This window comes from Lissotriton helveticus, chromosome 5_1, assembly GCF_964261635.1.
Source record: "Lissotriton helveticus chromosome 5_1, aLisHel1.1, whole genome shotgun sequence".
In the NCBI taxonomy this organism is placed as follows: Eukaryota; Metazoa; Chordata; class Amphibia; order Caudata; family Salamandridae; genus Lissotriton; species Lissotriton helveticus.
In genome coordinates this window covers 716,357,490-716,381,273 of record NC_136065.1, presented here as the reverse complement: position 1 = coordinate 716,381,273, position 23,784 = coordinate 716,357,490, and the positions used below count along the sequence as shown (strand labels likewise).

Sequence of the window (23,784 nt, the reverse complement as noted above, 5' to 3'; positions counted from 1 at the left end):
TTGCAGCAGGCACTAAGTGCTGCGCAGCTGTAGAAGGCCTGGCACCTCTGTGCCACTTCTGTCCCTCTCAGAGACTCTCTCTCCCTTGGCACGGGGCAGCTGCCCTCTAATTGCTGGGCAGCTGTGAAAGTCACAAGTATGCCATGGGCTCTCAGTAGCCTTTTAGAACTAAACTGCGCCAAACGGAGCCATCTGGCTCTGGAAACACATATGCGCAGGCTGTAGCCACACGGGGCTCTGTAAATAAAGATGTTCCCATGGAGCGCACGGGCTCCTGAGATAATCAGGCCACACTTAATGAAACAGACCTGGCCCCCAAGCACTGTGGAGCGCACAGGCTCCTAAAATCATCATGTCCCCACAGAGCCATCTGGCTTGGAAAACAAATGGGGGGGCGAGGGAGCCACCTAGGCTCCATAAACACCATGCCCACGAAGGTAGGAGCGGCCCGCTGCAAGACGGGGCCGCTCTTGACTGCCACGGGCACCCTAAAGCCCATCTTGCCACGTTGGGGCGGCCCACTGTGCAACCGGGGCCGCCCTGACTCTGTGCCCCACGTTGGAGCGGCCCGCAAAGGCTGTGCGGCTCCAGACTTATCAGCACTGCCCTGGTGCCCTGAGGCACCAACCACAACACACCCCGCGGCCTCCCCACTCACCAGGCTGTAGGCACTCCAACTGCAACACTTCTCCTGGGGTCACGGCGGGGGAGACTCCTCGTATCCAGCGCGGAGGGGCAGGCACCGTCAATGTGCTGCCCGCCCCCTCCACACCAGCACCATCTCCTCTTGCGGCTGCAATCTCTCGTCTTCGGTGCGGGGCTCTCCCAGGACATGGGAGCCCCGCAATACCTCCGCTCCCCTCTGCTGGCGGCCCCGGGGCTCTCTCCACTTCATGGGAGCCCCAGGCCGCGGGAGCACGTCACTTCTTCTTCCGGCGGCAGCATCTCCGGTCTCCCTCTCCACACTGGAGACCGGAAAGGCAGACAATGGCTTCCCCCAGGCAGGGGGAAGCGGAAACAACTTCCTCCCGGCCCCGCCCACAACCAGGCGGCGGGCCAGACCTCTCTTTCCGGCGTTTCCCCCGGGCTGCGGCGGTGAACTCTTTTTGGGCATAACGAGGTGTAGGCTCCCTCGGTGGATAATCAAAATGTAGAAGCGAGGTGGGCACTCTCTACGGAGCACATAAACGGGGTGGGCTCCCGTATAATAAAATATAAAAATAGCGGAAGTCGGGCACAATGCAGGGTGAGCACCTGCAGCTCCACACCACTCAAAATAGGCAGCCATGACGGGGGGATCCCCAGACAGCAGCCCCGAGCTGCAATGGCACACATAGAAGCCCTCTCCAAGCGCCAGAGCAAAGTCACCAGCCTTCTCCCTCAAAAAGCGCTCCCAGGGCGCTTAGGCCACAAAAAGCCTGGGCAAAGGCAAAGAAAGCAAGGCAAAGGGTCTAATAGAGTCCTGGGCAGCAAAGGTGGGGCAAAACAGCTCCCCCACAAGGAAAATCCTCCAGGCATCCAGGGGCTGGGCAGGGCCCAGGGGCAAGCCTTCCCCTGGGCCCCAGCAGCAGCACACCCCTGGTTGATTCCAGTCAGAAACAAGAACATCGTCTGGGTGTCACAGGACCCTTTTTATACAGCAAAGTCCTATGTCTACAAGGTGCAGGCAATGTGAGAACCAGCTACAACTGGTTATGGGGAACTCCCTTGCACTGGCCAGGCTAGGGACATCAGACGCACCACAGGGGGTGGATCCAGTATTGTGGAGGGAAGGACCAGCCCTATTCAGGTCCCAGGTGTACCCCTCCCTCACATCAGCATGCTAATCTCTCCATTCACCACCGGGGCAGACCCATCCTGACTCCAGGAGCCAGGCTCACTATCCAGCTCCAGCCAATCACACGCCAGACACAAATTACACTAACATGCCAACTTCTAGAAGTGGCTCTTCCACACTAGACACAACCATTCTGCATACATCATTGCGCAGTATTCAATCTCACGAGTTTGCACATACCAAACTCGGCCCTGCACTCCCCATACATCAGGAACTACCATGGTCACACATATTCCCCATGAATTCCTATGGGAGGGCAGGTCACTCTCACCACACACACAGAGCTCACGCACTTTAGACTGTACCACAGTGAAAAAGTGCGCAGAGGCCTAAAATCACCAACACCAGGTTACAGAAACAGGCTGGGAAAAAGCAAAAAGTTTCGGGGTGAACCTGCCAAAAGGGCCAGGTCCAACATCCACCATTATTTCTGTGATGTATATATCATAGAGGAGGCTATGGGCCCAAGCAGCCTCTGTTCCCTCCCCGCCCACTCAGTACTGTTAGCCACATCACCACCCCCATCTTCAGTGTCAAGCACGGCACCCGCACGTTAGATTACGATTTACCAGTTGTTAATGTTATAAAACTGGTCATGGCAACGCGTTCACAGTGGAGATTGCATTGGTGCTACCCTAAGTGGAGTTTCTTCACCCTTTGCTCCGGATCTCCACAATTCAGTCACTCGCCCATAAAAAAAATCATTACTAGTGCAACAGATGAAACTGCACCTGGCTTCATGCATGCAAGGGGCCCACTGTACCGCAGTGCAGCTATATTTTACTACCTAAGCGGGTGTCAGAGAAGCTATTTCCTTGCCTGCATTAGTCCCATGGCACCCTTGCACAAGGTATTTCTCTTTGGACTTCGGTTATGGTATTTCAGCCTGCTACATAAAAGACGTGGGCATTTGAAATACCGTAGTACAGTGGCTTGTTGGAAGACTTCGCATAGTAAATTACTTTATAAAAGTTTCATTATCCACAATATCATATGTGGGCAAAAGAGGTACCCGCAACATGCCACATATGGTACTGCACCAGCAACATGGCTAGGTAAACAACCATCTGCAATGCAATAGGTCTTGCATTTGTTCATTAAAGCTGTTGGTGTTAAAAATGACAATGTTTTTCACTTTTTCTTTTTCATACCAATGGCAATGGCGCTATGCAAATATAATTACTCAACTGCACATATAAAAACAAAAGTAAAAAACATTGTCATTTTCAACGCTAACAGCTCTAAATGTAACAAATGCGAGACCTATTGCATTGCAAATGCTTGTTTTAACTCCAACAGATATTGCATACTTGCAGCATAATTTGCTTTTGGTTTTCCTTGCTGCTGAATTTAATCAACCCAGCAACCTAATTCTGTCCTCCACGGCAGCATAATTCAGGGCCATCTGTAATACCATTACATTGTAATTTATGATACTTGGATTTGTTGGGCCCTATTCATGAAAGGGGTTTTGGAGTATGAAAAATAGTACTAATTTAAGTTGTTCAAAATGCAATTCTCGAACCTCTGGCTCGAGTCCAGGTATTAAATCACCAAACTCTCTTCAGGGCTTTACTATTCTGATCTCTAGAGAGAGGTTTTCCTTTTAATAATCACAATTTTGTCAAAACATTTTTTATAGATCAGAATAGTAAAGCCCTGAAGAGAGGTTGGTGATTTAATACCTGGACTCGAAACGCGTCGGCATAAGCCTCGTAGTACACCGAGGCGCGGTGACTTACACACACATGAAACCGACAAACTGGTCTTTTCTTGTTTGAAAAACTTTATTGCTTAAAATGTATTGATGTGACAAATGATGTTGAAAATTATTTTTTCATGTCATGTTTTTTTAATTAATATTCGATCAATTTATATATGTGTTTTGACAAATATCACTTCACTTTTGTAAGGAAATTGTTTATGATTATGATTTATGTCCTTTATTGATATAATTTATTCTTAACCAATCACAGTATTTTGCTATGTGGGTTGAAGTTGAAATGACAATGTTAACCTTTTTCCACATATGAATACGCTTTCAAAAAATAGAAAATAATGAATGGATTGATAATTAAATTTCCATGGTAAACAGAAGAAACGTGTTTATCTATTTTGCTTTTAGTAATTGCAAGAACCAAATATATCAAGGGTAGGCTAATCTTTTGTGTTCAAAGTCTATTTGGCCCTGCTTACTCTTTGTCCCTTGGGCCTAACTCCTTTTTTTGCTACTTTTAGAAAGTTGGCATTTTCTTACTTTATCCATTCTGTGCCGCTGCCTGTCTGCTGAATACACATCTGGGTTAGGATGACAGTTGGGCTGTTAGTGCATTCACTCTAGACTGTCACACAAAGGAAACTGACGTGGGCCGTGCATATCCTAATGGCCCATCACCAGCCTAATGGGTCTTCCAGAGCTAGAGTGGTGGGAGAAGTTGACACTGACACCTGAATCATGATGTGCCTGTCCCCACATAAAGAAGTCTCCACACCCTATTGTGTGTCTGTAGCCAGGGCAGGGAAAGGCAGGGCCTTGTGCACCACAAAAACTTTCCTTTGAAATTTGTCTACTTCAAAGACTGAAATGGGTATAAGTACTGGACCATATACTCAGAACACTCCCAGGTTCAGGACATTATGCCAGGAAGAAGAGCTGGATTGCTGTCAGTAGATACTGCCACTTTGCTGGGTGCTTTGCTGTGCTGGCCTGCTGCTGCTGCTTCTGTCCTAGGAGAAAAAGGATTGGACTTTGCTTTCTCTTTACTGCTTGCAAGATTCTCTAAGGGCTTGTGTGTGCTTGCCTCCTCTTAAGAAGTCTCAGGGCTACCAAAGACTTCACCTGCATCTTGCTAACAGCACCTGCAAAATCTCTACTGGGAGTCCTGGTTGTCAAGTGATGCCAAATCCGGTTCCTGAACCGTGTGGTTGGTGCTGCAACCCAACAAAAGCAACCCCAACACTGTCAGGGATGCCCCTGCCTGCACCAGAGCCAAGGGCACCACTTGCTAAGAGCATAACACACCGCCCTGACTTACACCGCAGCCCTGGTATTGCTGATGACAGCAACTTATGGACTGTGACTCCGTCATCAAGGCTGCTGCCTGCACCGGAGCAGAGGGCACCGCTCATGAAGAGCATGATGCACTGCGCCGACTTGCACGGCATTCCCAGCCCGGCCAACGCCGGGGCTTCAACCGTGACACCGTGGAGAATATAAGTGACGCCTGCGACCTCCTGACTTCTGAAGCCTACACCATCGCAAGGAACGGACGCATCACCACCAATGTCGCAATACCTCCTCTGCAACAGTAAGGAGCCAACACATCACCTCCCCTGCCTAGCATTAAGGACCTGACGCCTAACCACCCCTGTGGCAGTAAGGAACCCACGCCGCACCGGCACGAACAACTCCTCACCTCCCTGAAGCTGTGCAACATCTTTGTTTTTCATCATCTTACAAGGTACTGTAACCGGGGTCAATTTGACTCCACAGCTGGCCTGCGTTCCTTTTAGTTCGCTGCCGGACAGTTGGATTAGTACCAATCACGATGTTGGAGCTATTTGATTTCTAAGAGCTATTCCTCTAAATGAGCTTTTCAAAAGTGATATCTTGATTTGTGTATGTTGGATTTTTGTTGTTTTGGTCTTGATTTATTCAGATAAATATTGACTATGCTTCTAAACTGGTTTGTAGTACTTTTGTAGTGTGTTCACTGTGTTACTGTGTGTGTGTATGAATACTTTAGACACTGCCTCTCAGATAAGCCTGACTGCTGATGCCAAGCTACCAAGGGAGTGAGCAGGAGTTATCTTAGGTGTGTAATCTTAGATATACACGTTGTATCCCAAACAAATTAGAACAATCGTATTATGCAAATTATTAGTCCAAATGAAACATTATAATCTAAATCAGTGTCAATCTTCTTCTTTAATGTTCAAAACAGCATCTTTTTGAGTTTTAGCTAGAACTCAAAAGGATGCTGTTTTGAACATGCAAGAAGAAGATTGACACTGATTTGGATTATAATGTTTCATTTGGACTAATAATTTGCATAATACGATTGTTCTGATTTGCTCGGGATACAACGTGTATATCTTTGTGGATGTGGATTTCTACATTTAATGGTGACGGTTTGATAGACGTCATCTCTATCCCTAGTAGCAGCCTCATAAAGTTTCATAATTACTTATGACAATTGAGCGCAAGCGTATAACCTTCTATCTACCGTTCTTTTGCTTTGTGTAATCCCCTTACCCTGACTAGAGTAAGGGTACCTCCTTGGGCAGGGTGTGAACCACTGCCAACTAGAGACCAACATTTCTAACGGCCAATCACTGGTACTGCAACAAAGCTCTTAGAAATCAGTGGAGTCAGGCAGTAACAATAACAACATATAGGGACAAATATAAACTAAATTACATTTTATTTACACATTTACTTTCAAATGTGTTGCCTGCTTAGATATTTTTTCAATGTAAAATATTGTTTTTAACATTTCAAATATTGTTTTTAATTTTAATTTTTTGTTTCATGTAAATAATAACATTTAAAAGAATGTAATATAATGTCAACATAAAACTTACCTTCCATCCAAACTTGTAATATATTCAGTACAACTCATACTGTAAGGGGGATGAGGAAATTAACAATTAATTAATATAATGGAATTTTAAAAATATATAACACATTATTTAAAAACGTAATTAGATAGAATTTTAAGTATTTGAGTTGATGAGTTTTGTCTTGTTATTGTAATTGCGATTCCTTAAATTCCGAGTGCCTTACACTTTGATGCATCGCAAAAGGCTTTTTTTGCGGGCCCAAATGGCTGATTTTTGCGAATCGCACCGTTTGCGCTTGCAACAAATGTTGATGCATGTGCCTGATTTTTTTTACTCTGTAGCATATTTGTTCATTAATACTCATTTGGGGCACTTAATAATGCTGGTCTTTTGGCAATTCAAAAGTCTTTGAACAAATGATCTAGTATGTCTATGCTCCAAGGCATTACTATTTTTCCTTTACATATGCTTGCTATTATGGAATTAGAAGGTAATATGTGCAGTATCTTTTTCTAGATAGTGTCAAGCTAAGCACTTCACATAAAACAGTCTGTGTACATTTATTATTACCTAATCATAATTCATTCTCACTTTATTAACTTTGAAGCATAAAACACTGTGTCTTGAATAAGCAGATTCTGTAATGAATCAAACCTGTGATCTGCATCTTACATATGTACAGTAAGATATCTCAGTGATTTAAAAGCTTTTTGCTGAGATTTAGGCATTCAATACCCATTCAGGGCTAAATTCACATCCCTGTGCATACAGGAGTTTGCATAGGAATCAAAAAATGCGTTGTGTGGTAATTACCAAATCTATACATATTTGCCCTGATAGTTTCCAACAGGTCAAACCTGCCCCAATTTATCAGGGGAAAGACCTGGAAAAATCACAAAAGATGACAAATGAAGTGTAAAAAATTACTCTAAAATTATGCCCCATTTTCATGATGTAATCTTGAAATATGAGATGTTTACCAAACCTTGTAAATACCACAACCTAGGGAAATAGTAATTAGCAGGTATGGTAAATACCGCACCCAAATTGTTCTGAGGGGTTAGTTTGATCTTCCAGTTCTAAGTTTGAAAGCAGGCAAGGCCAACTAAGTCTTCCATCCTTCTCTGACTGATGAATTGAGTAGAATTAAAGGTGGTATTAATAACACAAGGTCAGTGCTTTAAATGAGCGAGTATTTAGGAATTCAGTACTTGTGCTTCTTTATTTTAAGAGGAAGAGTACCGGTACTGCTCAGCAGGCTATACGATTTTAATGGAAGAGTACAGACACTTTTTAGTAGTAAACTGATATTCTGAGATAGTGAGTCCCTGCACGTTTATATATCTGTTTCAAGGCTTGCACCTTTTTATTTAATGCGAGATAAAACATTATTCTTATTCCTATTATCGTTATTATCATTTCATAGAAGCTCATTGCTACCAAACTTACTCTTTCATCCTGCTCATATGTTGTATGACCAATAAGCTTAGCCTCAATTAGCCTATTTTGCATTTGACAAACCTACTTTGTACTTTAGTAACCTGAATGTGGCACTTACAATTACAATTAAAGTCCTTATAGTGCTCTTGTAATGGTTTTCATTTCCCACACAGGCTCCGCCTGCCCCAAAAAATGAAGCTATAGTTAAATCAAACTGAAAACCTTATTAAACCCTAGCCATTCTGCACCGTTTAGCACTGTAGTGCATGGTGTGACCATACATGGGGAATCAAAATGAAGGAACCTCCCCAAATGTATCCTTTTATAATTTATGATTAAACCTTGATGGCAATGTTGAAAACTACATATATAGAGGGGATCACGCATTCCCTGTATTCCAGTCTTGCATCATGGGATGGGATGATATAAAAAACACTTCTGTTGTGGATAAACAGGACATGAAGAAGTATGACTTTAAATTAGGTGGGATGATGTACATTGAATATCACCATTGAAAAAAAAATTGCAATTGAACTTTGGTGAATGTTTGATTTAGATCAATAAAGATGGGTTACCCCTCATAAATGGGACATTGGGTGTGCTAAAGGGGACGAACCCCAAATGGGGGAACGCTGCTTTTCGCTAATGTTGAAAATTAACCTAAACAAATCGAGAGTGAATTGGAAAAATAAAATAGGAAAACAACTCGAGGACAACGATAGGGTTAAGTTTCCTAATGTACGCATGTCATCTATCTAGGAATAACCAATTTTAGTACCTCCAGTCCAATTACTTACACCAGATACATCTAGAATCCCAGAAATGTTAATAATATACTTGAAATAGAAACCCTGACATGGCCCAGCTGTGCAGCTACAGTCCCTGACTATTTCTACATGGTAAGGAGCTGTCCGCTCATCAGTTGCTACTGGGATAGGATTACAAGGCAACACCTAAAAAGACTGAATAGGGACCAAATTCATAAGTCTGAAGAATGCTGGTTGGGGATATTCCACTGCCCTAAACCCCAAAAAACAGATAACAGATACCTAGGTTTAGCACGTGTGTTCTCTATGTGGGTTGCTTACAATGTCTTGAAGGGCATGAGACGTCTCACTCTTTGCTAGGTGAATGAGTGAGGTCAAGAAATGGGCCAGATCAGAGAGACTTGCGCTACGGGAGGAGGACATTTGTGGAGTATGGAAAGGGCCAATAGCGGATCTTTGGTATGAAATACTAAGGGCCTTTTTTTTAGTTTGGCTGTCCAATGGACCGCCAAGCCCACTGAGGCGATGCTGTTACTGCTGCATTGGTGGTACGACCATCCTTTTACCAGTTGGGTGGTGGGACCACCATGAGACCACTGCTGCCGCCAGGGATCCGTGATCCCTGGCAGTCTTGTAGCGGTCGGAGGCCCCTAATAGGCTGGTGGTGCGGCTGCGGCACCACCAAGCATATTTGGAGTTTCCTCACTACCACAGTTTTCATGGAGGTGAGCCCGCCATGAAAAGTGTGGTGGTGAGGAAACAAAGGAGACCCTACAGGGACTCGTGTTGCCTCTGTGCCACGGGGATGCATGCTGGGGGGGCACATAGTGCTCCCCTTTATACATGCACCCCCAGTTCCTGCAGGGCATGGACTTGACATTCCATGCCCTGCAGGAATGGGCAATGGAGTTCCCATTGCAGTGTCTTGCTAAGGCTCACATATGAGCCTTAGCACTGCACTGCTGTGGGCTAGCTGCTGCAAGACTGCCCTAACTGGATTCCAGTTGGAATTCGGAGTATGGTCTTATTATGGCTTCGGTGGCGCGGCAGCAGGGCGCTGGCGTGGCGGCCTGCTGTCACACCGCCAAGTCATAATAATGCCCTAAGTTCCTTTGAGACTGTTAAAGTAATAAAGCGAAAGAAGATCAGAAGTGATCTGAGAGGGGTAACTAAATGAAAAGCAAAGTTTTAATAATTAGTCAGGCCATACTCAATTGATAAAGATCAGACCTGCAAATGGATGACCTGTATGATAGATGGTAATGTGCACAATCCCTTGAATGGAATAGTCCATATTAACAACAAAATTAAGCTCAACCGCCACAAAATATGTTTGAAGGTTACGTTTCAAAGTTGATACATATTGAGAACATTCTCTCTAATAGCAGTGTAACCTATAATATATATATAGAGAGAAATTAATGTACGATAGGGAAATGTGTATGTGTAATGGCATGAAATTTATGCTAAAACTCTTTAGAACATTGGAATGTTGAAAGCTCCATTGAAGACAATGGAGTGCTCTGGGCTTCTAATGACCGGTAAAAGTCCGGAGCTCCAACATTCCAATGTTTGTGGTTCACAGGTGTTGCTGTGAACGAAGGCCTCAGTGAGCCAGAGGCGATTTCAATTCCCTCATTCTCACTGAGGCCTTTGTTTTTTTTGTTAGAACATTCTGCCTTCTAGTTGTGGAATGTTCTACTAGCCTCATAGCCTGCCGTAGCTGGGCTATACCAGCCGTTAAAGGCTGGCTCACTTGTTAAAGGGCCTCGCCTTCAGCAGGGGTCATTAGCGCTGGAACGGGCCTTTAATGGCTAGTAGAGCCCGCTACGGCAGGCGTTAAGGCTATATGAAAGGTAATTCAAGTCTATGAAGCTTATACTGTTTATGAGCTTGTGTCACAGTTAATGGATCGCTGCTTGTTTGAACAGATTGTGTCACCAATGAAATTTCTTTGGTTTTGAAAGGAAACAATAGGTATGTTAAAGACACATTTTAAAGAAGAGATGATGCAAGAGGAAGATGATGACGATTCTATATACGAACCTATGGCTGGTGCTTCCACTGAGCTGCTAATGAAATGTTCATTAAACCCTGGCTGTAATGAAGACTTCTACGAGTCCATGGTCGGATTAACAACTGAAAATACATCCGAAGATCTTTGTACGTAGATATATATGTTTTTTAACGTGTATGTTAAAAGTTGATCTGGTATTTTCTAATTATTGCCTCTCATGATCTAATATTGACCCCGGAAAGTTTTGTCATAGCATATCAGGCTTGTGCTCTGTCTCCTATAGATCAACAGATCTTTTCTGTCTTATAAACCACTCTGTTGCCCCAACGCTTTTGAGTATAAACTTTCTCACTCTCTCTCTCTCTCTCTCTCTTTCTCTTTTGAACAAGGTGTGGTTAGGTCGGCTTGCTTCCTTAACGCTGGTAGTGCACTGACTGACTGACTGACTGGTAGTGCACGTTAAAAGCGCTTCGCCTGCGCTTTGTAAATTCATCACAAAAACCTTCCCCATCAGAAAAAGAGATAGCAGACTGGGATGGGAAAAATCACCACCGTTTATTCCATTGGGTCACCCTGGACAGGACGCGTTTTGACTGTACAACAGACTTTGTCACCAATTGAGCTCCATTTTGTAATCACTTTATGTACACTATTTTACCATAAACATAAACAAAATACTACCAGGTTAATTGCAAGTAACTATATTACAGGTTTCAAGCTAAATGGCGAAATCATGGCATGCACATAAATTACTGTTTAAAAGCCCTCATTTCTTTTCAATGTTTGAAGTGAATTATTGCACCTCTAAAATAAAATATATAATAAAAATCACTAACATTTAACTTAATATTCCAGCCGGATTTGGCGACACCGTAAATGTGGTCCAATGCAAATACAGCCTCTAACGGCAGAACAAGTCTTTGTAAGCCATAAATCAGGCTACTTACGACATCATTTCAGTGGTAGAAGTCACAATCCATTTGGTTAGAACTTTCCCGCAATTGTTAAATATGATAAATTGTATACTGTGAAAACATACAATGCGCGCTGATGAAATATTATTTAAAAAAAGGTTAAACCAATTCCTTGTTTTTGCACGCACACTGCACGAGTTGAAGTCTGAAAATGCTTTCATAATCTTTCTGTCTGATTAGCCAATGTAGCAAATGTTCACTACTCGAGATGAAGCTACAAAAGGCAGAACAATTAATTATAAACTATATCTATTTCCTATTAAACAGTGTTTCAGTGCCCTTATTATTAGCTAAATCATCCAGCACTCATGGAAAAAATTATAGAAGATTGAATATTCATGCATTGCGTTCTTGTAGGCAAAACTTCAAGGGGCAAAAACAGTCATTTTTCCGTCCATTATTGCTGCACTAGTCTGAGACTAATAATTCTATTTACTGTAACAAAACAGCGTGTATAAACCAATGTAACCTTTGACCCATAGCATATTAGAAAGCTCTTATCTTCACGTGTCCTTCTTTGCTTGCAACCAAAGCCATAAAAGATGAACCGTTCAATTTTACCTCCCTCCAGTGTGGTGGCAATTTTAATCATGATTATTGGTGAACGGCTGCCAATACGAAATCCCTTTCCATTCTCCAATGTTAAGTCACGCTGTATACTGTTTTTATTCTTCCAACTTCGGTGCGTTCCAATCACCCAAAATGTGTGTTAGCTTCCATCCCCCTTCGCATAGCTAATGCCACGATGCCCAGCTCCGAAATACATTCCGATAGACGGATGCTGGCTTGCAGAAGAGATGTACCCTGCCAGGAGCACACAAAGGCTCTTCACGCCGAACCTGCACACCTATCACGCCCCCCTCCACTTCTTCAATATATATATTACCTACTGGCGATTGCCAGTTGGTAGTTATAGTTAGGACCATGTTTCCATAGGCAAAGCGTGTTTTGACTTGCCTATATCTTTGACCATGTTTGACAAAGCTTCATGAAATTTTCCAAAAGAAGTGCTATAGTGAGTCTTGTGCACGGAAAGTTTCAAGGCGGTCCGTGAAGCGGGAGCCGATAAAGAGTGTGATAAAAAGCTCTAGGTTCAAAAAGAGTTCTTTTTGTTATTTGCTGTAAATCCATTCAGTAGTTTTCAAGATATTGGCTGAAATCCAAATTTGTATATCTAGAGTTGCGGATCCTCCTTGGATTCGTGAATCCACGGGCCAATAGCAATACCGTGATTGGCTGGCCGCAACTTGAGAGGAAAGTTGCAGCCACCATTTTGTTCATCGGGACTTAGTTCCTTGTGGGGAAAATAAAGTTCAAAAGTGATAGCAGGGGTCAGGGTAGAGGTACCCTGGCCCCATGGACTGTTAGAGGGGTCTGTGACAGACCACTCTTGGGCAAAAAAAATTGATCAACGACCTTTTGGGGGGGGGGAGGGTGCAGCCTAGCAGTCTAACATGGCAGTCTCGCTCCGAATGAGCTCCGCGGCCCCGCAAGAGATCCTACCTTAATCCTGCCTGCTTTCACACTTACTGGCTGCCTCGCCAGTTTGCCAGATACTGTGGCATCTCTGGGGCCGTCCACTGGGTTCGGCGGTGGCCACGAGACCGTCTTTGACTCTCGTCATAGCGACTGGCGTGCTTGCTGTTTACGGCCTCTGTGGCACTGAGGATGTCCCCGCGGAGGTGCGGGGGCGCGCATGGAGGCTCGCCGTCCAAGACTCATGGCCATTGTTGCGACACCTTGGCAGGCATCGCAGAATTTTGAGTGCCTCAGCTGGGGCAAAATTCGCTGGCGGTAACCTGCTGGCACTTCTGGCCCTGGACGGGGACAATGGCCTGTACTACGGAGGTCGTCAGGCATGAAGTGCCGGCTGGGTGGGGCTGTGTGCGGCAGCAGGGGGCGCTCCCAGATCTTTGTGCAGTTGTGTGGTGGGAGCCTCAATCGGTGCCCTCGGGGCACGCAGACCCTGTCGGGGGTGAATCCCTGCATGTGCCTTTAGGTTTGGGCAGGATCCGGGGCCCGTATACGGTGGAGGACCGAGGCCTGGTGTGAAGGCCTGCTATCTTGAAGAGGACAGGGAGCGGCCATGCCAGTGGCATTCTGGGACACGGCACGAGCAGTTGCAGCAGTGGAGAGGGGAGGTGCCCATTAGGGGGAGGGAGGGCGTGCTCCCGGGTGCGGAGGTGGCCGGATTAGTGTTCAGTGCGGCTTGCGGTTGGGTAGGGGGGGCAGCCTCCCTGTTCCCCTCATATCAGGAACCCTATACAGTGTGCTGCCTCCTGGCCTCACATATCTGCCCAGCATCACAATTACTGGCCCAGAGACTATCCAGATCTGCTGTGGGGTTCGGCCGAGAACTAGATTTAGACCCCCATGGCACATGGGCATTTGAGAGGCAGCATTTGGCTGGAGATCCTGAGGGAAATGCATCTCCCTGCTGGTTGCACTGAAAAACTGCAGACACCCTGCTTGCAATAAAGATGTCAGCGCCGTAGGCCCGGGGTGGCTATCGAGCCGGTAGCCTGGGGCATGTACGTTTCCTGGAGGGCTGGGCTTGGTGGTGTTACAGGTTGCCATGACCTCCCCTCCTAAGTGTTGGCTTCGATGGTGCACAGTGCCGCGGAACCTGAAGGGGCGTAGCAGATAGACCAAGGCTCCTTAAACTTTAACCCACACAGCACGTCTAAAGAGAAGGCCCCGGGGCCCAGCCCAAAATAAAGCACTATGGACAGATTTACAGCCGCAGCGGCACCCCCTCTGAAAACGTGGAATCCACACCCGGCTTGCCGAACAACGCCGTCCTCTTGCAGGCCATTACCCAGTCCAGACAGACATTGGAGGCTCAGATCAGCACGGTGGGAAACGTAGGTTTCTCTCCTGTGCCAATACCTCTGCAACGCTGTCGACCACATCACGGAGACAAGGGTCTCCCGGGTCAAAGATGTGGTAACTAGACTACAACGTAAAGTCACCTCTCTGGAACAACTGACCAAGGTCATCGCCCTACGAGTTGAAGACGCGGAGGGACGTGCCAGGAGAAACCATCTCGCTTTGTAGGTTTCCCTGAAATTGCGAGGGAGATGATGCTGAAAAGTTCCTCAAACAATGGCTTACCTCCTGGCTCCCGAATACTGTTCTTTCACTGTGCTTTGTTATCAAGTGCACACACTGGGCCCTGCAGCAGAAGATTCCACCCGGGGCTCGTCCTTGACCTATGATTGCACAAACCTTAAACTTCCGGGATCGAGAAAGGGTTCTGCAGCAGGCTAGGCTTCGGGCAGAATAGGTGTATGAGTCCCATCAGAATATGATCTTTCCCAGATTACACAAAAATGGTGCAACAGCAGCATCAGTCCTTCACCGCTGCGAAGGTGCCTCTCTGTGACCTCAAGATTCCATACATGCTCCTGTACCCAGCTTGACTGAGAGTGGTCTTTAACTCTCGCACCATATTCTTCAACACCCCGGAAGAGGTCTTCACCTGGACTGATGAGCAACGGCCTCTTAGGCCGCACACTCCGACGCACAGGGACTCTGATTCAGCGACGGGCGACTCTACGAGGACACAAACGAAATCAAAAGATAAAAGACGGCATAGATCCAGATCCTCATGGTGGTCCAAAACTAATAAGCAGGATCCTGAAAATATGTCTCCTGCAAAGAAATAACAGTGTCCAACATAGATCTCTGTCTCCCGGGAGGGGTCTTGTAGGTTTCTGTTGTGCATACTTGCTTGTGTTCAGGAGGAAATTGGGCCACATATGTGGGTTTGCTCCAGTGCCACCGTAGGACTCCGGAAGTTATAGGGACTATGAGGATCCATTGGGGAGTTAGTGTTCCGCCCCCCTGTTGGCAGTGGGATAGCAGGCTTTCCGCAACAGATACTTCCGATGTTTTGAGGTATTGGGGTGGGATGGGTGGGGATTGGGTTGTTGATCATGTTCTGGTTTGATTTGCTCTGATCTGTTTTTGCTGCGTAGCTCTTATATCCCTGTGATCACCTTTTCCCCGATCATTCGTGTCCCTATCTTGCTTTCCTATGATACAATGGCGGCAGAACCAGTGGGATGCTCCCCTAGGCTACTATATATTGTGAGCAGGAATACGAGGGGCTTGCTCGATGAAATCAAACGGGGTGCGGTTCTCCACCAGGCCAAACACATAGGAGCTGATATTCTTCTTTTACAGGAAACACACATGCTTGGCACAAAGGCTCTCTGTCTGGCTCGTTATGGCTTTGTGCATACGTTCCATGCGGCGTTCACGAGGGGTTCCAGGGGGGTTGCCGTCCTGATTTACAGCCCTGTAGCGTTCACTCTGATACAAAAATGGACCGATATCCACGGCCATTAGATATTTGTGCACAGGACTGTGGCTGGCAAACACATAGTGCTTGGTAGTTTATATACCACACCGCCCTTTGGTCAGAATTTCCTGGACCACCTGGTTGATATCTGTGGCACCCTGGTAGATGGACTCTCAGTGAAAGGTGGAGTTTTGAATGATGTAATGTCCCCGGGAAGGATAGGTGGCGCTCAGTGGGGGCTGGGACGGGACCCCCTGATCTCAAACTGCGGACCCTGGTGGACATGGTTGAGTGGGTTGATACATGGCGGACACATAACCCTACTGAGAGCAGCTTCACTTACTTCTCCCACACCCAGACTTTATTTTCTAGGCTTGACTACATATTTGTCCCCCGCGCCTTCACTCATAGAATACCGACCACCGCGATCTTTCTCAGGGGTCTGCCAGACCACACCCCTGTGGCCATACTTTTTTTTTTAATATGCTTTATTGAGCAGCTTGTAGACAATAGAACATATAGGGCCTCAAACATAGGACTCAGCAAGCATGTTTGCATAGTATATCACTACAAGCTAGTTTGAAATTCAAGAAATCAACCCACATTATACAAACACACCAACCATTCCCCCCCCAATCCCAGCACTGTGAATAGCAGACTAATATACCTGGGTAAAACTTCGTGGTGACACTTGACAGTACTCAATGACAGTCCCAGCTCTCCCCATACACACAATAGCGCTATATTACAAGACACCATAGCAGGTCAGGCTTCCCAAGTAGATATCCCATAAGGGGAGGCCAAAAGTCCCTGGGGCGAGAGGCCTCTGGTAGTTCTTCCGCGTTAATTTCCAATAGGTCCCTACAGAAAAGTAAATTCCGGATCCACTTCTTCACTGTTGGGACGGTTTTAGCCCCCCAACACTGCGCCACAGTCCGCTTAGCAAACAGAGTGGAAATGGCCACCAGCTGCCTGTTGCATGGTTTAAGCTTCTGTACCCAGCCCAGCAGACAGATAGCAGGCATACACCCCACAGGCTCCATCATAACATCCGTGAGCACTTGTGTGGCCTGCACCCAAAAGTTATGTATACTAGCACAGTTCAATGCTAGGTGCAAAAAGTCTGCGTCAGCCTGCCCACAGTGCATGCAGCACACACTATCCCGGAAGCCAAATCGGTGCAGCTGAAGTGGGGTATAGTAGAGCTGATGTAAGTATTTGAAATGGATTTTACGGAGATTGCAGTTCACCGTCAGCCACCCAGTCAACACACAACAGAGTTTCCAGTCATCAAGCGACAGCGAGGTGCCCAATGCTACAGCCGTTCACTTAGTCTATGAGGGGGACTCCAATTGATCAGTTCCCATAATGGACGCGTTGTATAATTTTGTTATCAAGCCCCCACGCTCCACCCTGCTAGCACTGGCTTGGCAGGGTATGCGTGGTAAATGTCTTGGATTGCTTGCCGCACCCGCACATAGTTAAACCCGCAGCATGAGACCCGCGCCATGGCTACTCTGCAGCCCGAAAGTGCCCAGAACTGGCCCTGATTATATAAACCCCCAAGGTGAGTAATCACCACCGCACCTAATGCCTTCAAAGTTGCTCGTTCCCGTGCAGCAGGTATGTCGGGATGTGCCGCTAGCGGTAACATTGGGGTATAGAGATAGTCCAATTTTGTCAGTTTAGCAAGGGCATGCCATGCAGTGAACAGGGCTGATTTCACCCCGTGGTCCCCCCCACCCATTAGGGCAGCTGCAACCAGCGGCATCGGAGTACAGAGTTCGCCTCGATGGCCGTGTGTGGTTGAAACCTCTGTGGATAGTACCAGAAATGTGCAAACTGCGCCTGAGCGATTAAGTAAGTCAAGCGCAAATTATTGGCCTCAAAAGCACCGCGCTCGAACGGCTGCACCAGAACCCTCCAGCCGCAACGGCGCTTCCTACCCCCAAACAAATGTTAGCGGAGCTGACTGCAGCGTATTAAACAGTGCAATGTTCAAACGGATAGGGATGTTAACAGACAAATACAGAAGGTTGGGTAAAAATGTCATTTTAATGACTGGAATGCGATCTGCAGGTGAAAGAGGTAATGTAGCCCAGCATTCAGCCTGATCTATAATCGTGTTGACAGCACGGCCATAATTAGCAGAGATCACTACATTAGGGTCTCTATGGAGCCATATTCCTAAGTACTTTACCGGGTCGAACGACCACTGCAAGGCAAAATCTAGCTCAATCTCCTTGGTACCGGCAGTTAACGGAAACACGGTGGATATAGCCCAGTTGATGCCTAGGCCAGAGAAGCGTTCAAATTGGACATACTCTCTCAGTAGTTCTGACAAGTATGTGCGGGCTCACGTACATAGAGCATCATATCATCCGCATACAGTGACACCATTAAAGGCCGCTGTTGAAACCGCAAAGCTACCTGGGTATGACGCTGATGCAGTTTACAGGCTAAGGGCTTCAATGCAAGTGCAAAGAGCATTGGCGACAGGAGGCAGCCCTGCCGCATGTCGCGTTTGATGGAGAAAGCTGCAGAGACCCAGCCATTAACGCAGATCTGTGCCACTGGTGCTGTGTACAGGAGATGGATCCTTTTCAAGAAGAACAGAGCCAGGCCCATTGGCAGCAAGACGGTGAACATGTACTCCCACTGAAGGGAGTCAAATGCCTTAGCCGCATTGAGCAGCACTGCCACTTCCTGAAAATCCAGCTCGAAATAATGTAATGTGGAGAAAATAGTGCGGAGGTTATGCACCGTGGATCTGGAGGGCACGAATCCCGACTAGTCTGGGAGAACTGAGTTAGGGACTAATAGCTGAAGCCTGGTGGCAATCATTTTAACCAAAATGTTGGCATCTATATTAACAATAGATAGGGGTCTGTAGGAATCACAGACGTTCGCCGCCTTGTCAGGCTTCAAAAGCATAACAATTAAGGCCTTTGTAAGGGAGGGAGACAGCGTGCCCAACTTGTATGCCTCAGCGAATATCTCCAGCAACCGCGGAGCCAGATCATTGGCATAGGCCATATAAAACTTGCTAGGGAGGCTATCGAGGCCCGCCTCTTTGCAGGTAGGGAGTGACATGATGGCCATTTTCACGTCCTCAACATCGAAAGGCAGTGTAAAGTACTCCTGTTGGTTAAGAGATAGCCAGCCAAGTGCCACATCATCCAGGTATTATTAACAACAAGGGGTGGTGATGGACAGAGTCTCTGAATTAAGCAGAGTACTCTCACCCAGTCAAGAGATCAGGGCTAGATCCAACACCGTTTTTTAGCTCATTGCACCATCCCAGTTTCAGAACCTGGCTGTATGCAAATTAGTCTGTCCCTGGCCCAGTGCATCATGGGAACAGGGCAGACCAGACTACAAAAGCCAATTCTTACACTGGGAAGGAAACAAGCTCCCGGGGACCGGTTTCTGGCATTTCAGCCGTCTTTGGCCCAGCTTGCTTGAATCCTGATGGTGCAATGAGCAAGGGACCAACATCTGAGTATACCCTTCCACGCTTAGGGTGGACAAAATTATTAACAACAAGGGGTGGTGATGGACAGAGTCTCTGAATTAAGCAGAGTACTCTCACCCAGTCAAGAGATCAGGGCTAGATCCAACACCGTTTTTTAGCTCATTGCACCATCCCAGTTTCAGAACCTGGCTGTATGCAAATTAGTCTGTCCCTGGCCCAGTGCATCATGGGAACAGGGCAGACCAGACTACAAAAGCCAATTCTTACACTGGGAAGGAAACAAGCTTCCGGGGACCGGTTTCTGGTATTTCAGCCGTCTTCGGCCCAGCTTGCTTGAATCCTGATGGTGCAATGAGCAAGGGACTCACATCTGAGTATACCCTTCCACGCTTAGGGTGGACAAAATTATTAACAACAAGGGGTGGTGATGGACAGAGTCTCTGAATTAAGCAGAGTACTCTCACCCAGTCAAGAGATCAGGGCTAGATCCAACACCGTTTTTTAGCTCATTGCACCATCCCAGTTTCAGAACCTGGCTGTATGCAAATTAGTCTGTCCCTGGCCCAGTGCATCATGGGAACAGGGCAGACCAGACTACAAAAGCCAATTCTTACACTGGGAAGGAAACAAGCTTCCGGGGACCGGTTTCTGGCATTTCAGCCGTCTTCGGCCCAGCTTGCTTGAATCCTGATGGTGCAATGAGCAAGGGACTCACATCTGAGTATACCCTTCCACGCTTAGGGTGGACAAAATTATTAACAACAAGGGGTGGTGATGGAAAGAGTCTCTGAATTAAGCAGAGTACTCTCACCCAGTCAAGAGATCAGGGCTAGATCCAACACCGTTTTTTAGCTCATTGCACCATCCCAGTTTCAGAACCTGGCTGTATGCAAATTAGTCTGTCCCTGGCCCAGTGCATCATGGGAACAGGGCAGACCAGACTACAAAAGCCAATTCTTACACTGGGAAGGAAACAAGCTTCCGGGGACCGGTTTCTGGCATTTCAGCCGTCTTCGGCCCAGCTTGCTTGAATCCTGATGGTGCAATGAGCAAGGGACTCACATCTGAGTATACCCTTCCACGCTTAGGGTGGACAAAATTATTAACAACAAGGGGTGGTGATGGACAGAGTCTCTGAATTAAGCAGAGTACTCTCACCCAGTCAAGAGATCAGGGCTAGATCCAACACCGTTTTTTAGCTCATTGCACCATCCCAGTTTCAGAACCTGGCTGTATGCAAATTAGTCTGTCCCTGGCCCAGTGCATCATGGGAACAGGGCAGACCAGACTACAAAAGCCAATTCTTACACTGGGAAGGAAACAAGCTTCCGGGGACCGGTTTCTGGCATTTCAGCCGTCTTCGGCCCAGCTTGCTTGAATCCTGATGGTGCAATGAGCAAGGGACTCACATCTGAGTATACCCTTCCACGCTTAGGGTGGACAAAATTATTAACAACAAGGGGTGGTGATGGACAGAGTCTCTGAATTAAGCAGAGTACTCTCACCCAGTCAAGAGATCAGGGCTAGATCCAACACCGTTTTTTAGCTCATTGCACCATCCCAGTTTCAGAACCTGGCTGTATGCAAATTAGTCTGTCCCTGGCCCAGTGCATCATGGGAACAGGGCAGACCAGACTACAAAAGCCAATTCTTACACTGGGAAGGAAACAAGCTTCCGGGGACCGGTTTCTGGCATTTCAGCCGTCTTCGGCCCAGCTTGCTTGAATCCTGATGGTGCAATGAGCAATGGACTCACATCTGAGTATACCCTTCCACGCTTAGGGTGGACAAAATTATTAACAACAAGGGGTGGTGATGGACAGAGTCTCTGAATTAAGCAGAGTACTCTCACCCAGTCAAGAGATCAGGGCTAGATCCAACACCGTTTTTTAGCTCATTGCACCATCCCAGTTTCAGAACCTGGCTGTATGCAAATTAGTCTGTCCCTGGCCCAGTGCATCATGGGAACAGGGCAGACCAGACTACAAAAGCCAATTCTTACACTGGGAAGGAAACAAGCTTCCGGGGACCGGTTTCTGGCATTTCAGCCGTCTTCGGCCCAGCTTGCTTGAATCCTGATGGTGCAATGAGCAAGGGACTCACATCTGAGTATACCCTTCCACGCTTAGGGTGGACAAAATTATTTACAACAAGGGGTGGTGAGGGACAGAGTCTCTGAATTAAGCAGAATACTCTCACCCAGTCAAGAGATCAGGGCTAGATCCAACACCGTTTTTTAGCTCATTGCCCCATCCCAGTTTCAGAACCTGGCTGTATGCAAATTAGTCTGTCCCTGGCCCAGTGCATCATGGGAACAGGGCAGACCAGACTACAAAGGCCAATTCTTACACTGGAAAGGAAACAAGCTTCCGGGGACCGGTTTCTGGCATTTCAGCCGTCTTCGGCCCAGCTTGCTTGAATCCTGATGGTGCAATGAGCAAGGGACTCACATCTGAGTATACCCTTCCACGCTTAGGGTGGACAAAATTATTAACAACAAGGGGTGGTGATGGACAGAGTCTCTGAATTAAGCAGAGTACTCTCACCCAGTCAAGAGATCAGGGCTAGATCCAACACCGTTTTTTAGCTCATTGCACCATCCCAGTTTCAGAACCTGGCTGTATGCAAATTAGTCTGTGCCTGGCCCAGTGCATCATGGGAACAGGGCAGACCAGACTACAAAAGCCAATTCTTACACTGGGAAGGAAACCAGCTTCCGGGGACCGGTTTCTGGCATTTCAGCCGTCTTCGGCCCAGCTTGCTTGAATCCTGATGGTGCAATGAGCAAGGGACTCACATCTGAGTATACCCTTCCACGCTTAGGGTGGACAAAATTATTAACAACAAGGGGTGGTGATGGACAGAGTCTCTGAATTAAGCAGAGTACTCTCACCCAGTCAAGAGATCAGGGCTAGATCCAACACCGTTTTTTAGCTCATTGCACCATCCCAGTTTCAGAACCTGGCTGTATGCAAATTAGTCTGTCCCTGGCCCAGTGCATCATGGGAACAGGGCAGACCAGACTACAAAAGCCAATTCTTACACTGGGAAGGAAACAAGCTTCCGGGGACCGGTTTCTGGCATTTCAGCCGTCTTCGGCCCAGCTTGCTTGAATCCTGATGGTGCAATGAGCAAGGGACTCACATCTGAGTATACCCTTCCACGCTTAGGGTGGACAAAATTATTAACAACAAGGGGTGGTGATGGATAGAGTCTATGAATTAAGCAGAGTACTCTCACCCAGTCAAGAGATCAGGGCTAGATCCAACACCGTTTTTTAGCTCATTGCACCATCCCAGTTTCAGAACCTGGCTGTATGCAAATTAGTCTGTCCCTGGCCCAGTGCATCATGGGAACAGGGCAGACCAGACTACAAAAGCCAATTCTTACACTGGGAAGGAAACAAGCTTCCGGGGACCGGTTTCTGGCATTTCAGCCGTCTTCGGCCCAGCTTGCTTGAATCCTGATGGTGCAATGAGCAAGGGACTCACATCTGAGTATACCCTTCCACGCTTAGGGTGGATAAAATTATTAACAACAAGGGGTGGTGATGGACAGAGTCTCTGAATTAAGCAGAGTACTCTCACCCAGTCAAGAGATCAGGGCTAGATCCAACACCGTTTTTTAGCTCATTGCACCATCCCAGTTTCAGAACCTGGCTGTATGCAAATTAGTCTGTCCCTGGCCCAGTGCATCATGGGAACAGGGCAGACCAGACTACAAAAGCCAATTCTTACACTGGGAAGGAAACAAGCTTCCGGGGACCGGTTTCTGGCATTTCAGCCGTCTTCGGCCCAGCTTGCTTGAATCCTGATGGTGCAATGAGCAAGGGACTCACATCTGAGTATACCCTTCCATGCTTAGGGTGGACAAAATTATTAACAACAAGGGGTGGTGATGGACAGAGTCTCTGAATTAAGCAGAGTACTCTCACCCAGTCAAGAGATCAGGGCTGGATCCAACACCGTTTTTTAGCTCATTGCACCATCCCAGTTTCAGAACCTGGCTGTATGCAAATTAGTCTGTCCTTGGCCCAGTGCATCATGGGAACAGGGCAGACCAGACTACAAAAGCCAATTCTTACACTGGGAAGGAAACAAGCTTCCGGGGACCGGTTTCTGGCATTTCAGCCGTCTTCGGCCCAGCTTGCTTGAATCCTGATGGTGCAATGAGCAAGGGACTCACATCTGAGTATACCCTTCCACGCTTAGGGTGGACAAAATTATTAACAACAAGGGGTGGTGATGGACAGAGTCTCTGAATTAAGCAGAGTACTCTCACCCAGTCAAGAGATCAGGGCTAGATCCAACACCGTTTTTTAGCTCATTGCACCATCCCAGTTTCAGAACCTGGCTGTATGCAAATTAGTCTGTCCCTGGCCCAGTGCATCATGGGAACAGGGCAG

General features: G+C 46.9%; 1 protein-coding gene across 3 annotated transcripts in view; it reads left to right on the top strand.

Moving 5' to 3' along the window:
* The window catches only part of PIK3AP1 (phosphoinositide-3-kinase adaptor protein 1), a 1,822,514-nt gene that overhangs the window by 878,794 nt on the left and 919,936 nt on the right, over positions 1–23,784 (top strand). For all 3 annotated transcript variants that reach the window (XM_078643124.1, XM_078643125.1, XM_078643123.1), the window contains exon 9: positions 10,575–10,770. In XM_078643124.1, the coding sequence (XP_078499250.1) occupies positions 10,575–10,770 (196 nt within the window). The remainder of the gene's footprint in view (positions 1–10,574; positions 10,771–23,784) is intronic.